General features: G+C 33.6%; 2 protein-coding genes across 3 annotated transcripts; both read right to left on the bottom strand.

Moving 5' to 3' along the window:
* Positions 1–367: 367 nt before the first annotated feature.
* LOC108907084 (SET and MYND domain-containing protein 4-like) lies at positions 368–8,254 on the bottom strand. 2 transcript variants are annotated; one of them, XM_018710604.1, is made up of 9 exons: positions 8,008–8,254; positions 7,618–7,789; positions 7,139–7,453; positions 6,882–7,086; positions 6,441–6,793; positions 4,191–4,392; positions 3,756–3,974; positions 583–798; positions 368–492 (listed from the first exon to the last, which is right to left on the bottom strand). In XM_018710604.1, exons 1-9 carry the CDS (start codon positions 8,197–8,199, stop codon positions 390–392), a joined length of 1,977 nt encoding a protein of 658 aa, XP_018566120.1. In that variant the 5' UTR covers positions 8,200–8,254; the 3' UTR covers positions 368–389. The 2 variants fall into 2 exon arrangements, with proteins under 2 accessions (XP_018566120.1, XP_018566121.1); XM_018710605.1 differs by having other exon boundaries at positions 7,618–7,800; positions 8,008–8,036.
* Positions 8,255–8,463: 209 nt separating this feature from the next.
* Positions 8,464–10,136, bottom strand: LOC108907074. The gene is made up of 3 exons (XM_023454717.1): positions 9,890–10,136; positions 9,501–9,672; positions 8,464–8,504 (listed from the first exon to the last, which is right to left on the bottom strand). Exons 1-3 carry the CDS (start codon positions 10,079–10,081, stop codon positions 8,464–8,466), a joined length of 405 nt encoding a protein of 134 aa, XP_023310485.1. The 5' UTR covers positions 10,082–10,136.
* Between the last annotated feature and the right edge of the window lie 2,659 nt (positions 10,137–12,795).

Below are 12,795 nucleotides of genomic sequence, written 5' to 3'. Positions count from 1 at the left end.
GTTTACGCTTACTCTGGCGGACAATATTTACTTTTACACAAAACCGTAAAAAGCAAACACGCATTGAAAACTTTCCGTAAGGTTCGCTAAATTTTAATTATATCCTCTGTAGCATTCCGCGAGTGTTCAATTATTTTTTTAGTGTTACGATCTGCGTAATTGTTAATATGTTGAAAGATTTAACTAGCAAATATTTGGGAAATTACACAGAAGGGTAGTACAATAAGGATTGGTACATATTGGCCTCGTATAATGTTTGCTTTGCTTGCTTAAAACATTTTCTTTTCTGTTACATTAGTAATTTCTGCTTTTATTGTCACTGAAAGTATCACAACAATTTTTTAACAAAGTCTTTATTACCTTTGGATACATTTTGTGGAATAAAACCTCTATTTCCGCATGAGGGTTGATGACACATTGCCAGTACTAGCTACACAAAGTTGTAACATTTGTTCAGCCAAATGAGTAGCTTTATGAGGCGCCAGAGATATCCTAAAAGTGAAGAAATAAGTAGATAATTACGTATTTTTTAAATAAAAATGCATACGTAATTAATTATAATTTATTTTCGGTTTACTTTACCTGTGGAAAGTATCAAGAGCGCTGCAAAGTATTTGAGTAGCCTTTTCTGGGTCATTGGAACTCAGGGCTTTAGCTGCTTCATCGTATTGACCTTCGCACCACTTTAGCAACCGTAGATTTTCTGTTAATGCGACAGTCTCCTTACATTTGGGGCATTTTACGACATCATTCGATATAGGTAGGGTGAAAAAGAAGGAACAGTTCTTATTTGTACATCTGAAGGAAAACAGAAAACAGATCTTGAAAATAGATTGTAATATTTTTTCACTGTAAATAACAAGGATAGAGAGAAGATTTAGATTAATCTGTCACTTTTTAGTAAGTAAAACAAAATAACAAAATCTAAATTTTTTGCCGAATCTTTAAACTCTATATTATCATTAATTTTTATCATCAGTCTGTCCAATAAGTTAGCTCTAATATTGTTACCACAGAAAAGCAAAGCAGCAGATTTTTTTTGGGTTTATTTTTAACAAATGATTGTTAGACGCAGATGCTAGGTTACATAAATCATTATTAATCTTAAAAGTTAGCATGGACTACTTCAGAGGGATTATAAGAATATATGATATTTACAATAAACCAGCGATTTAATAACATTTAAAGTGTAGACAGAATACAGCAACGGCCCTAATATACTTCCTTGTGGCACACCAGACAGCATGACAAGAGGTTGTGAAAACTTATTATCGAGTAATACTCGCTGCTTCCTATCACAAAGAAATGAGGTTATTAGCGATGATGCGGGATTTGTTAAACCTGTATAATGAAAAATTGAATTGAGTATATCGTGACTAAGAATGTCAAATGCCTTACTATAATCCAACAAAACCAGAACCATAGCGTCACTATTATCTCTCGAAGAGCAGTTGAACAGCTATATCCACACCTAAAACCAGATTGTTTCTCCGGCAGGATATTGTTGGCATTAAGAAATGCAGTAATTTGCATTTCCATAACTTTTTCAAGAATCTTACTCAATGTGGGTAAAATTGAGATCGATTGAAGATGGGTAGGTTCTGTTGGATTGTTAACCTTAGACTGATCTATACATGCATTTATGATGTACGGGCAACATAACGAGCGTTCAAATAAAAACGTGGTCGAAGTTGGCTCTGACACATTGGACGTAGGGAGTAGCTTATAGCGACCAACTTAACCTCATTTCTCAACGAGCTGTATAGCAGCTGTCAGTTTCAATAACGTTAATGACTATATAACTTTATTTTAAAGAATAATCGTGATAACAATAACAAACAATTAAAGGAGCTGCGGAAAGTGTCCCCCTCCTTGTTATAACAATAAATTAAAGCAGCTGCTGAAAGTGTCCCCCTCCTTGTTCCAAGCACTTTTCACACCTGTTCCTCAAAGAATTAAAGACATTTTCTAAGATGCTCGGGGTATTGTTAATTTCACGAATCTTGTCTATAAGTCGAGCCTGCAGATGGTTTAAATCAGGAATAGGCAGTTCAAAAATAGTGTTTTTAAGGTAAGGCCACAAAAAGAAATCACACGGCGTAATATCACATGACCTCGGTGGAAATTCATGTTCAGCATTGAGACTTATTAGTCGATTTTGGAAAACTTCCCTCAACATATTCATCGTCTCGCCTGCCGTATGTGCCCTTGCGCCATCTTGTTGAAAGTAAAAGTTTGTAATTTCGTTTTCTTCCAGCTGGTTAACAAAAGGAGCGATAATTTCTTCTCTATACCTTTGCGCAGTAAGAGTACCATTAAAAAAAATAGGTCCATAAATCCTCCTTCGATTGAGAGCACACCAAACTCCAATTTTTTGAGCGTGTAGAGGGCCCTCGACAAAAAAGTTATCTGGTTTTTCAGAAGACCACATTCTCATATTCTGTGAGTTTACGTAACCACTTAAATGAAACCAGGCTTCATCAGAAAAAAAGGTGATATTATGAAGTTCACCGTAGTTGTTTAAAAACCATTCACAAAATACAGCCCGTCGCGGAAAATCAACTTCATGAAGTTCTTGCTGACAAGTTAAACGATAGGAGAACAAACGCAAATCTTTTTTTAACACTGTGTGGCAGGTACCGACTGATACTCCCACCATTTGTGATAAAACACGTACAGAAGTTCTTGGCGCATTTTCCATTATTTGTTGGACATTTTCTTTTAATTCTTCAGTCCGCTTTTTAGGTCGGCCGCTTCCTTCTTTTCTTGTTACACTGCCCGTTTCACGAAAAACATTAACACAACGCTGAACTGCACTTTGAAAAATTTTGTACTCAACAACGCCGGGAAATTGATTTTGAAATTCTATGAAACATTCCTCAATAGAATACTTCCATATTCCATCAATCTTGCGTCCATTTCTAAAGTAGGACTCTATGATAAACACTTTTTGTTCTTGAGAAAACACCATTTTAAACGCTTTTTAAAACGAAAATATTCAAATTGATAGCGGCGATATAGCGCTTTGACAGATGACGTTTAAGTTCATTTGCTATACGCTACGCCCTACGTCCAAATTTTCAGAACCAACTTGACCACGTTTTTATTTAAACGCTCGTTATAAGTATAAGGGTCATATTTAAATTATCACATCCAAATGCTTTAGATTTCATATTTTTAATTATTCTATATGCATTATCCATTATCAAATTATCAGTTATGGTGTCAAAACTAAACGAATTATCAACAATTTTATTATTTTTATAAAAATTTATCAATTCAACATCAGGCAACACTATTGCATGATGATTCAATGAAATATTTATTTATCTTATCAACATCCCTTAAATTTTCAGGTATATTTATATCTTTTCTTTTGCATATATTTAATCTTTTCAATTCATCCCATTTGTCTTTAGCATTGGAGTTTCGAAATTTGTAAGTAAGGTACGCTCTTTTTTCGGCCCTAATGGCACAAGTCGTGTCATTTCTATACGGCCCAAACCTCAGGAGATCTGGACAGTCCATACTTTTTAAAGGCCTTATTACGTAAATTTTGCATTAACTTGATAGTATCAGTGAGCCACGGGCAATAAATATTCTTGCGAGATTCTTTTAAATATCTGGTAAAATCAACAGTCTTAAAAGTTACACCTAATCAATTTTTTCACATTTTAAAACAATTTAGATTATACGGAGTGATTATCAAAGCTTGTTATAAAATGACGTATCCTGAAACATCCTCTGTGTCTCACCTTATCCTTTTACTATAATCTTCGAGTCCTGTATCCAATGTGGGCCAGTTGAAAGTGCATGCCTTGCACTGGCAGTCGAACCAATACCTGGAAGACAAAGACCTCTGTCTCTCTTTCAGGCATTTCCTGGTAAATATGGGGCCGTAGTTTTCAGCCACCACGTCGTCAGGTTGCAATGGACGGGAGGCTTTGATGACTATTTGCTTGCCAACGAAATGCCTGAAAATACAATCGTGATGGTAATATACAAGCTAGCACGACTAATACGTGTTTCATGATGAATTTATTCATAAACAAATCGAAATTCCGAATATATTTTTCGTCAAACAGTGTCGTTTGAAAATGTCGAATTTGTGTATACCCTTGACGTGGGAATGCTGTATATGTTTTCAATTATCGCAGGTCAGCAGTTGGCTGCACTTTAATCTCACCTACCTGGTGACTGCGGGGTAGCAGTCGTGGTTGAAGAGAGCCACCGTGGGGTACACCGCCACCCCTATGTAAACGACCTTGGATCGTTTGAAACCCCGCTCACCGGCGTTTCTAGTCTCGTATATCTCGTGGGCATTGAATTGTAACATTTGCAGATGGAACAGGAGCAGCTCCCCTATGCAATATTCCTCCTCTGTGGGTGCGACTGAAACATTGCAGTGAGGAAATTAATTGAAACTCGGGAGAATGATAGTCATTAATATGCGAATGGCTTTGATGCGAATATTTACGTTGAATGAATGTTAAATATACAGGGAGTCTAAACATTTGAAACTTACTTTTTAAAGATTACTCTATTTTGTTATTTATTTTTTTATAGAATTTGTGTGTCCAACAGAGAAAGAATCATAGATGAAAAGGTACAAATTAAATTTAAATGATTTAAATCACACTCTATTTAAAACTTGACACAGGAGAAACAAATTTCAAGTCGTCTGCATATATTAATTTATGGCAACTGAGAAAGTCGTTAATAAGAATAGTAAGTAGAAGAGGGCCCAGATTAGAACCCTGGGATACTCCAGAGATAATTATGTAACGACTAGATAGAATTAGATTGTAATGCAGGCGACTCGACAAATATGACTTAGAAAACTTTAACAAATTGTCACAGAATTCATGATTTTTTGTACGAACTGATTTCATTAAATAATCCATTTGGATCCTATTAAATGTGACGAAGAAAAACCATATGTACACTCTGTTTAGTTGTACTGGTTTTAATGGTGAATGATAAATTATTGTTATTACAACAAATATGACGATGGAATCAAATGGCTATTGATGCTTTATCTGGTTTCTGTGACTGTGGCATACGAAAATGTTATCGAAACGTTCAATTAAATTATAGTAAATATCAAAAGTTTTACTCAGTTTTTGCAAATTTGAAGAATATTTTAAAGTAATTTTCAACAAATATATTGTTGGATATACAGTTACGAACTAGCTTTTGCGATCTCCACTGCTGTTTCATTTGCTGGCGTCCACAAAAAATTTTTGTACACAAAAAACGAAACTAGAATAAATGTAATTATTTTCTGCCATTTATGGGTGATTTTTAACAGACTTACCTGCATTTTAATCTCTAAATCTTGTAAGAACCCTGTTGTATACATAATTGTCAGACGTAAACATATTTATAGACTATAAAATATGCAAACAAGTGTGTTATTGAAGAAACTATTAGATACGTCAACACTTTTATTTTTGTTTACAGAGAATATGTGCCAAAAGTTAAAAATAACTTTTAATATAAAAGTTGGAAGAACTGTTACATTTTGCTACATTTGGCAACACGGTAGTTATTTAAGACAGTGGCGTAATCATATTTTTCCAATGGAACTGTACGCCATTGAATTACGTGACTTTTAAAAATCAGTCTCTTGAAAAAGTAATAATTTAATATCATCATAATTAAAATATAAATTTGCACAACTTTTCGGTTGATTTAATTTTTCAGATTAACGTCGATTAATGTTTTAATATATACAGGGTGATGCAGTCATAATGTCATTAATTATAAGGGAAAATAGGGGAAAATGAGTAGAATACGAATAAAAAAAGTAAACGTTATTTACGCTGAAAAAAAATCAAATTATTATTTTAACCCCTTTGACCTACCGTACTGTACTGTTCTGTCACTAACCTAACTTTAATATATATTCTTAACATTTTCACTGTTTCATAATTGAATATGAGTTTTTAGTACTACCTATGTTCAATGTAGGTAATTATTTAGTTTGTAGTACATATACCTTATTGTGTAACTTACTACTTTTCACAGTTGTATGATACTTATATAAAATGACAAATACGGCTAAAAAACACTTACTCTTTTGTCCATGAAGTCGTTGCATTTTGATAGCAATTGCATAACTGGACTAGATGACGATTAGGAAATCAGCTGTTTCGCTTCAACGGGAGTTAAGAGGGTAATTTGCTGATTTTTTAAAAGATCGAAAGTTGTTTTTCGATTTTGTGTCTATTACATTTTCATGCGAATAAAAACTTTCAGTAAAAATTAAAATACAGTTTAGTTATCTTCAATGAATGATTCATAGAATGAATAAAATATCATTATAAAATCATGTAAAAATTGTTTATTTTAGTTTTATTCATCAGACGGAAGTAGGTAGTAACTAGATATTAGTAAAAATGCCTACTTAAAATAGAAAAAAAAATACTTTAACTTACTTCTGTTTCTATCGCCTCTTCCAAAGTATCCACTTTTCTGAAGACATCTGAGCAGAAAAGCTGCCATCAGCGTCCTTTGCAAAAAATCCTCAGCAGGTCTGATGCTCGCGTTGGTGCACAACGAATAAACCTTCTCCCTGGACCTATCCTTGTAAATTTCTAAACATTTACTCAGTTCTATCTGTGTTATCATCCTTAAAGCGGTGTGGGAAAGGATGCTCATGCCTGATCCTAGGAGAAGGTCCAGAAATTTGCACTCATACTTGTGGTAAGTTGAAAGAGCAGCCTCTTGGCAAGCTTGATTGCAGAATGCCACGTTTGAGCAGTCTAGACATCCTATGGGGGATACCAGTCTAAAAATTGATGACTTCGTAAGTTTATCACAAAAGATAATGAAATATAATAATTAAAATATAAGAATATGGAGCGATTTTGACCCACCTGTCGAAGCAATGATGACAGTGGGTCCCAAACATTTCAGGCAGCAGGCAAGCTGCATATGGAGGTTCGACGACTAATGTTTCACCTGTTTTAACAGTTTCGTTAGCCACTACGTAACGACCCACTCCTTCCTTGTGCCTTACAGACAGTTTCTTTGAAGCACAGGGAAACGTAGAGTGAGGCTGTCCCTCAATAGAGGGCAAAACTAAAAAAAAATAGATCATAATGAAATAAACAGCAAACCAAGTATTTCTTACATCTCCTATTCTCTTTCTTCCTCTCCACGTAACTAGCTGTCCTGTCTCTTTCCAGTTCTTCCTTGTTTAATTTGCTGCCCAGTAGCTTCTCGGCTAGAGCGAAAGCCACGTTAGCTCGATTTTCCTCGTTTAAAGCCTTATAGCAAACAGCCATTTTCCAGAAAGACTTTCCTTTGTAGGCAATTGGAAGGCCTTCCTTCAAAGCCAGTTGCATGTCGGACAAGGCTAAGGAGTGTTCTTTTTGGGATAAGAGGATTTGAGCTCGACCCCATAGGGCCAATGATAATGGAGACGCTTCCATTTTGGTATAAAGCCCTGAAAACAAAGTCAGTATGAAATATCTTTATTGCTGGTGTAAATTGATTGATATTTAGAATTGATCATTTATACAGAGGAATTAGTAGAGAGGCCCTAGAACTGTTCCTTGAGGAACTCTTTAAAATCGATTGTTCTGATAGTGATTAATTTTAAATACTTACCTGTTTTGGGTGCTCTCAGAACGCTCTGGCTATAGAGAAGCAAGGCCTTCTGCAGATCTCCTTCTTTGGTCGCCTTTTCTGCTTCCAGTCGTTTTGCTTCTGAAACCTCTGCACTTTTTCTTCTGTAGATTTCTTGCACGTTGCTCAGTACGTCAGTCATAGGAAGCATAGTCTAAAATTGTCCTATTTTTATTATTCTTAACAGAATTTCAAAGATAAATTATAATGAAATTCACATAAAAAAAAACAGACGAGAAAACTTTCCTTTCTACTCTATCAATACTTTCATGCATCAATCAAAATCATTGTATTAACTCTTAATACAAGCAATGTGTTTACATAAAATAAGTTTGGCATTGATAAATGAGGTAAGTAGATTTTCATATTTACCTGTTTGTGATTGTACACCAACCTAATTCGTTGCCTGTCGGTTTTCAGTTTGCCGAATACATGTTTTATCCACTCTTCTCCTACATTTTCACTGACCAGCTGGGCGAAGTTCATGAAAAACCCTTTTGAGTTCGTCTGTAAGGTTCTTTCACTGCACATAGCCATATAGCGATCATCCTTATATTGGTTCATATTTGAAGGGATATTTTATTGCAACAGGAACATAAGCGCACTTTATAGTGGCCAAACGAGACGGCAACTGACTTGTAGACGTAAATAGAAGGGTTTATTTTTAGGTATGTGCCAGGTAACTGGTAGGTTCNGATTGAAAAATTTTAAATGAGAAAGTTGTAGGTTTTAAAAAGATCTATCGACTGATTTTTTGTAAGTATCGATTGCTCAATCGATACTTACGATCGATCGAAAACCGTTAAAAATCTTCTCTTTTAACTTCTTCTATAACTCGTTTACATCTATGTTCCTATACTTGCTATTTACTGCAAGCATAGCCCGCAGCAAGCCAAAAAAGTACATTTTTGAAAAATTTTAAAATATTAATTATTTTTCGAGATATATCGATTTTTTGAAAAAAAGGCGCCCTCGAAAATTGGCTAGATCCTCTCAGCGGATAGCATGTTGCACTTTTTTGGGGTATGTTTTTTTCAAATAACTATTTCAATTTTTATTTTATGAAAATGACTTAAAGAAAGAAACTGCCGACATTTTTTTACGAATTGAAAAAAAAAATGTTTTTCTACGACCTTCTGAAGCCGAGATAATTTTTTTATTTAAAACAAATTTTGAGGACGCAATTAACATTTTACAGCGATGCGCTTGATGGAGGTTAATATTGAATATATAAAAAAAAGGATATGTTTACTTGATTTTTAGTATTAGTAATTGAGTAATAAACTGAAGCGTGCAAGTGCGTCAGCTGGACCGGACGGAGAAGTAGGGGGAAGCGGTGCGCGCTCGCTCTGAAAACTGATGACGTGCAGTCTAAATGGCTCGCGCTTGCAAAATGTTTGATATCTCGGCTTCTAGACCACGTACAAAAATTATTTTGCACTTAATCTGGGGTAGCTAAACATGAATATTATAGTCATTTTCGCTTTAGAAGCAAAATAGTCCGGTATGTGTTTGACAGAATGCTTGGACTAGATATATTAAAATGTACTTTCTATGTATATATTTTCAAATCTAGTTAGTGACGATAAGCACTAGTACTTATCAGACTTTTTTTCGAAAAACATAAGAGAGTAGTACTTAATTTGTAGAAAATTGAAAGACGAATCCGAAAATATCTTGGTTGTTACCGTAAAGCAGTGGCGTACTATTTTATTCAGAAAAATAAGCCCTCAGATTTTAGAAAATGTTTAGGTAAATACATGTGCCCAGTTTCAAATTATTTCACTTACTAGTTTTTATATTATATAAAAATATTAAAAATATTTTTTGAAGTTTAACANTAGTGATTAATTTTAAATACTTACCTGTTTTGGGTGCTCTCAGAACGCTCTGGCTATAGAGAAGCAAGGCCTTCTGCAGATCTCCTTCTTTGGTTGCCTTTTCTGCTTCCAGTCGTTTTGCTTCTGAAACCTCTGCACTTTTTCTTCTGTAGATTTCTTGCACGTTGCTCAGTACGTCAGTCATAGGAAGCATAGTCTAAAATTGTCCTATTTTTATTATTCTTAACAGAATTTCAAAGATAAATTATAATGAAATTCACATAAAAAAACCAGACGTGAAAACTTTCCTTTCTACTTTATCAATACTTTCATGCATCAATCTAAATCATTGTATTAACTCTTAATACAAGCAATGTGTTTACATAAAATAAGCCTGGCATTGATAAATGAGGTAAGTAGATTTTCATATTTACCTGTTTGTGATTGTACACCAACCTAATTCGTTGCCTGTCGGTTTTCAGTTTGCCGAATACATGTTTTATCCACTCTTCTCCTACATTTTCACTGACCAGCTGGGCGAAGTTCATGAAAAACCCTTTTGAGTTCGTCTGTAAGGTTCTTTCACTGCACATAGCCATATAGCGATCATCCTTATATTGGTTCATATTTGAAGGGATATTTTATTGCAACAGGAACATAAGCGCACTTTATAGTGGCCAAACGAGACGGCAACTGACTTGTAGACGTAAATAGAAGGGTTTATTTTTAGGTATGTGCCAGGTAACTGGTAGGTTCTTTTCATGGTACGGTTTAAACGAATAACGGGGTATACAGCGTGTTTCTAAAAGCACCTGTCGAACTTTACTTGGTGATAAATAGAACACATCTAAAAAAGAAAAAAGTTTATGTAAACGTTTAAAAAACGATCCAGTTTTTTGTAATACATGGTGTCCCGCTAACAGTTCAAAGAAAACTGGGGGGAGGAAAATAGTGGAGGTAGTTTATTTTCCTCATGCTTTTCCGAGGTATAAAGTATTGGAAGTTGTTACTCTGAAAGGGGTTTTTCTTAATATTCTTTACAGTCGGTTAAAAATAAAAACGTCAAAATTTGTACAGAGTGATTCACTATATTTTGAACCCCCCCCTTTAACTTTTTTGTTTTAAGAGTTATAAAAAAATGTGAAATATAAAGGTTGCACGTTTGTTTATGAAGTTCTCGAAAATGACAGTAGAAAACAAATGAAGTCTAAACAAAATAGCCGTGGATGTTTGTTAATTGAAATGGATAACTTGACAGTATTTTAATTTTGGCAGCAGTAAAGGCGATTGAGACGATTGATTCAATAAATCCCTTATTACATTAATCTAAAACAAAACAAATTTATTAATGCACAAAACGCGATAACCTACCTGAACATAAACTATAACCTCAGACGTATTTTAGTACAGTCAAAGAAGCTGAAAATCAGCTATAACCTCCGAATTCTTTGAAACTGCATGGATTTGCATGAAAAATTAGAGTAAGGCTCATCTTAGGCTCAAGTTCAAAAGTGACATAAGCCCGATTGATGCTTTTTGTTTTTTAGGGTTAAAAATTACCCATAAGTGAAAAAAATTAAGTTTTAAGCATTTTATTGGTAAAAATCTTGTTCAAGCACAAAGATTAAATAACGTTCCATGTTCTCGAACACGTTTTGATCTTTCCGACCCTTTATTTAACCCTTAAAAACTACCCCTATGCAAAAAATAATGACAAAAAATTACTTTTTAAAGAATTAGAATGATTAAATCATTAAATCATTTAAAATAAAAATTACCTTAAAGCTAATAAAATAACTTTTCCCTTTCAACCCCTAAAAACCACCCCTGTATTGACAAAAATGATAAAAAATTACGTTTTAAAAGCTTGGAATGTTTTAACAGTGCAATTATTTAAAATAAAAATGTCCTCATGAAAGAATTTGTATCTCATAACACTTTTCAACCCTTATAAATCACCCTTGTGCTAAAAAAATGATAAAAAATTACGTTTTAAATCTTGGAATGCTACAATTGTGCAATAATTTAAAATAAAAATTCCCTTATATTGTTTATAAAAGAATATTTTACTGTTGCCATTTTCTCTTCTCTTTCTCTTTCTCTTTCTCTTTCTCTTTCTCTTTCTCTTTCTCTTTCTCTTTCTCTTTCTCTTTCTCTTTCTCTTTCTCTTTCTCTTTCTCNGTGCAATTATTTAAAATAAAAATGTCCTTATGAAAGAATTTGTATCTCATAACACTTTTCAACCCTTATAAATCACCCTTGTGCTAAAAAAATGATAAAAAATTACGTTTTAAATCTTGGAATGCTACAATTGTGCAATAATTTAAAATAAAAATTCCCTTATATTGTTTATAAAAGAATATTTTACTGTTGCCATTTTCTCTTCTCTTTCTCTTTCTCTTTCTCTTTCTCTTTCTCTTTCTCTTTCTCTTTCTCTTTCTCTTTCTCTTTCTCTTTCTCTTTCTCTTTCTCTTATAAACTACCCTTTTAACAATATTAATGTAAAATAATTTTATTGAGTTCTAACATTTTGCTCTAAAAATGAGAAAGCCAATTTTGCTCCGAAAAAATGTCATTGGTTTTTTTACCATAACTCGCTTAATTTTGAAGTTATAGTATCCTACAAAAAAGCATTTTAAAGATAATTTCAAGAGCTGTAAGATTGTTTTCATATAAAACCTTTTAAGTCCTTCGTTTTTTAAAGAGAAAGGATCGAAGATCTCGCGACAGGTCGTTTTTTCAGTAAAATGGATACTTCAAGCGGCGATATCTCCTTTATTTTTTATGCTATAGGAATAAAAAAAGCAAAATATTTGTTGAAAAAAAAGTTACATTTTTGTTGTCTATGATTTCTTACGTATCTTTCATAGTTTTAGAGTTATTATATAAATAAGGCAATTTTTTTGAATAATGAAAAATACGTTTTCAACTTTTACCGTACATTATTCAAAAAATACGCATTATAAACCGGTCTAACTTCAGGACCGTATGAAAAACACTAATTGTAAAACAAAACTAATTGTAAAGGGTTTACGATTAATTTTAATTCTGATGGAAATGGTACAGCGTTTACTGCTCATTTTTCCTTTAAAAATATGAGCAACCCATCTGTTTTAGACGATAACTCCTTCAATTTTGCTCTAATTAACTTCTATAAGCACTCATTTTGAAGGTCTTTTTGAGTACTACAAAAAACTCCAGGAGCGTCATACACGTAAAATTAATCCTTTTTCCGTTATTTGACGTTGAATATATCGATTCAAGTATTCTTCCCAAAAACAAGTCCCCTTCCACTAACCATATTTCGCTTTGTATAGGACGTACAACACTTTTTAAAAAA

The sequence above is a fragment of the Anoplophora glabripennis genome, unplaced genomic scaffold (genome assembly GCF_000390285.2).
Source record: "Anoplophora glabripennis isolate ALB-LARVAE unplaced genomic scaffold, Agla_2.0 scaffold227, whole genome shotgun sequence".
In the NCBI taxonomy this organism is placed as follows: domain Eukaryota; kingdom Metazoa; phylum Arthropoda; class Insecta; order Coleoptera; family Cerambycidae; genus Anoplophora; species Anoplophora glabripennis.
Note: the sequence above shows the minus strand (reverse complement) of the source record. Positions and strands in the feature narration are given on the sequence as shown.

What these genes read in the sequence shown, in the direction of transcription:
- LOC108907084 (XM_018710604.1), bottom strand. Translation starts at nt 8,199, where the DNA reads ATGAACCAATATAAGGATGATCGCTATATGGCTATGTGCAGTGAAAGA. An exon ending in TGGTGTACAATCACAAACAG is followed by an intron (nt 7,790 to 8,007) that starts GTAAATATGAAA and finishes GGACAATTTTAG; the next exon opens with ACTATGCTTCCTATGACTGA. An exon ending in GAAGAAAGAGAATAGGAGAT is followed by an intron (nt 7,087 to 7,138) that starts GTAAGAAATACT and finishes ATTTTTTTTTAG; the next exon opens with TTTTGCCCTCTATTGAGGGA.
- LOC108907074 (XM_023454717.1), bottom strand. Translation starts at nt 10,081, where the DNA reads ATGAACCAATATAAGGATGATCGCTATATGGCTATGTGCAGTGAAAGA. An exon ending in TGGTGTACAATCACAAACAG is followed by an intron (nt 9,673 to 9,889) that starts GTAAATATGAAA and finishes GGACAATTTTAG; the next exon opens with ACTATGCTTCCTATGACTGA. An exon ending in TCTGAGAGCACCCAAAACAG is followed by an intron (nt 8,505 to 9,500) that starts GTAAGTATTTAA and finishes CTATGCTTGCAG; the next exon opens with TAAATAGCAAGTATAGGAAC.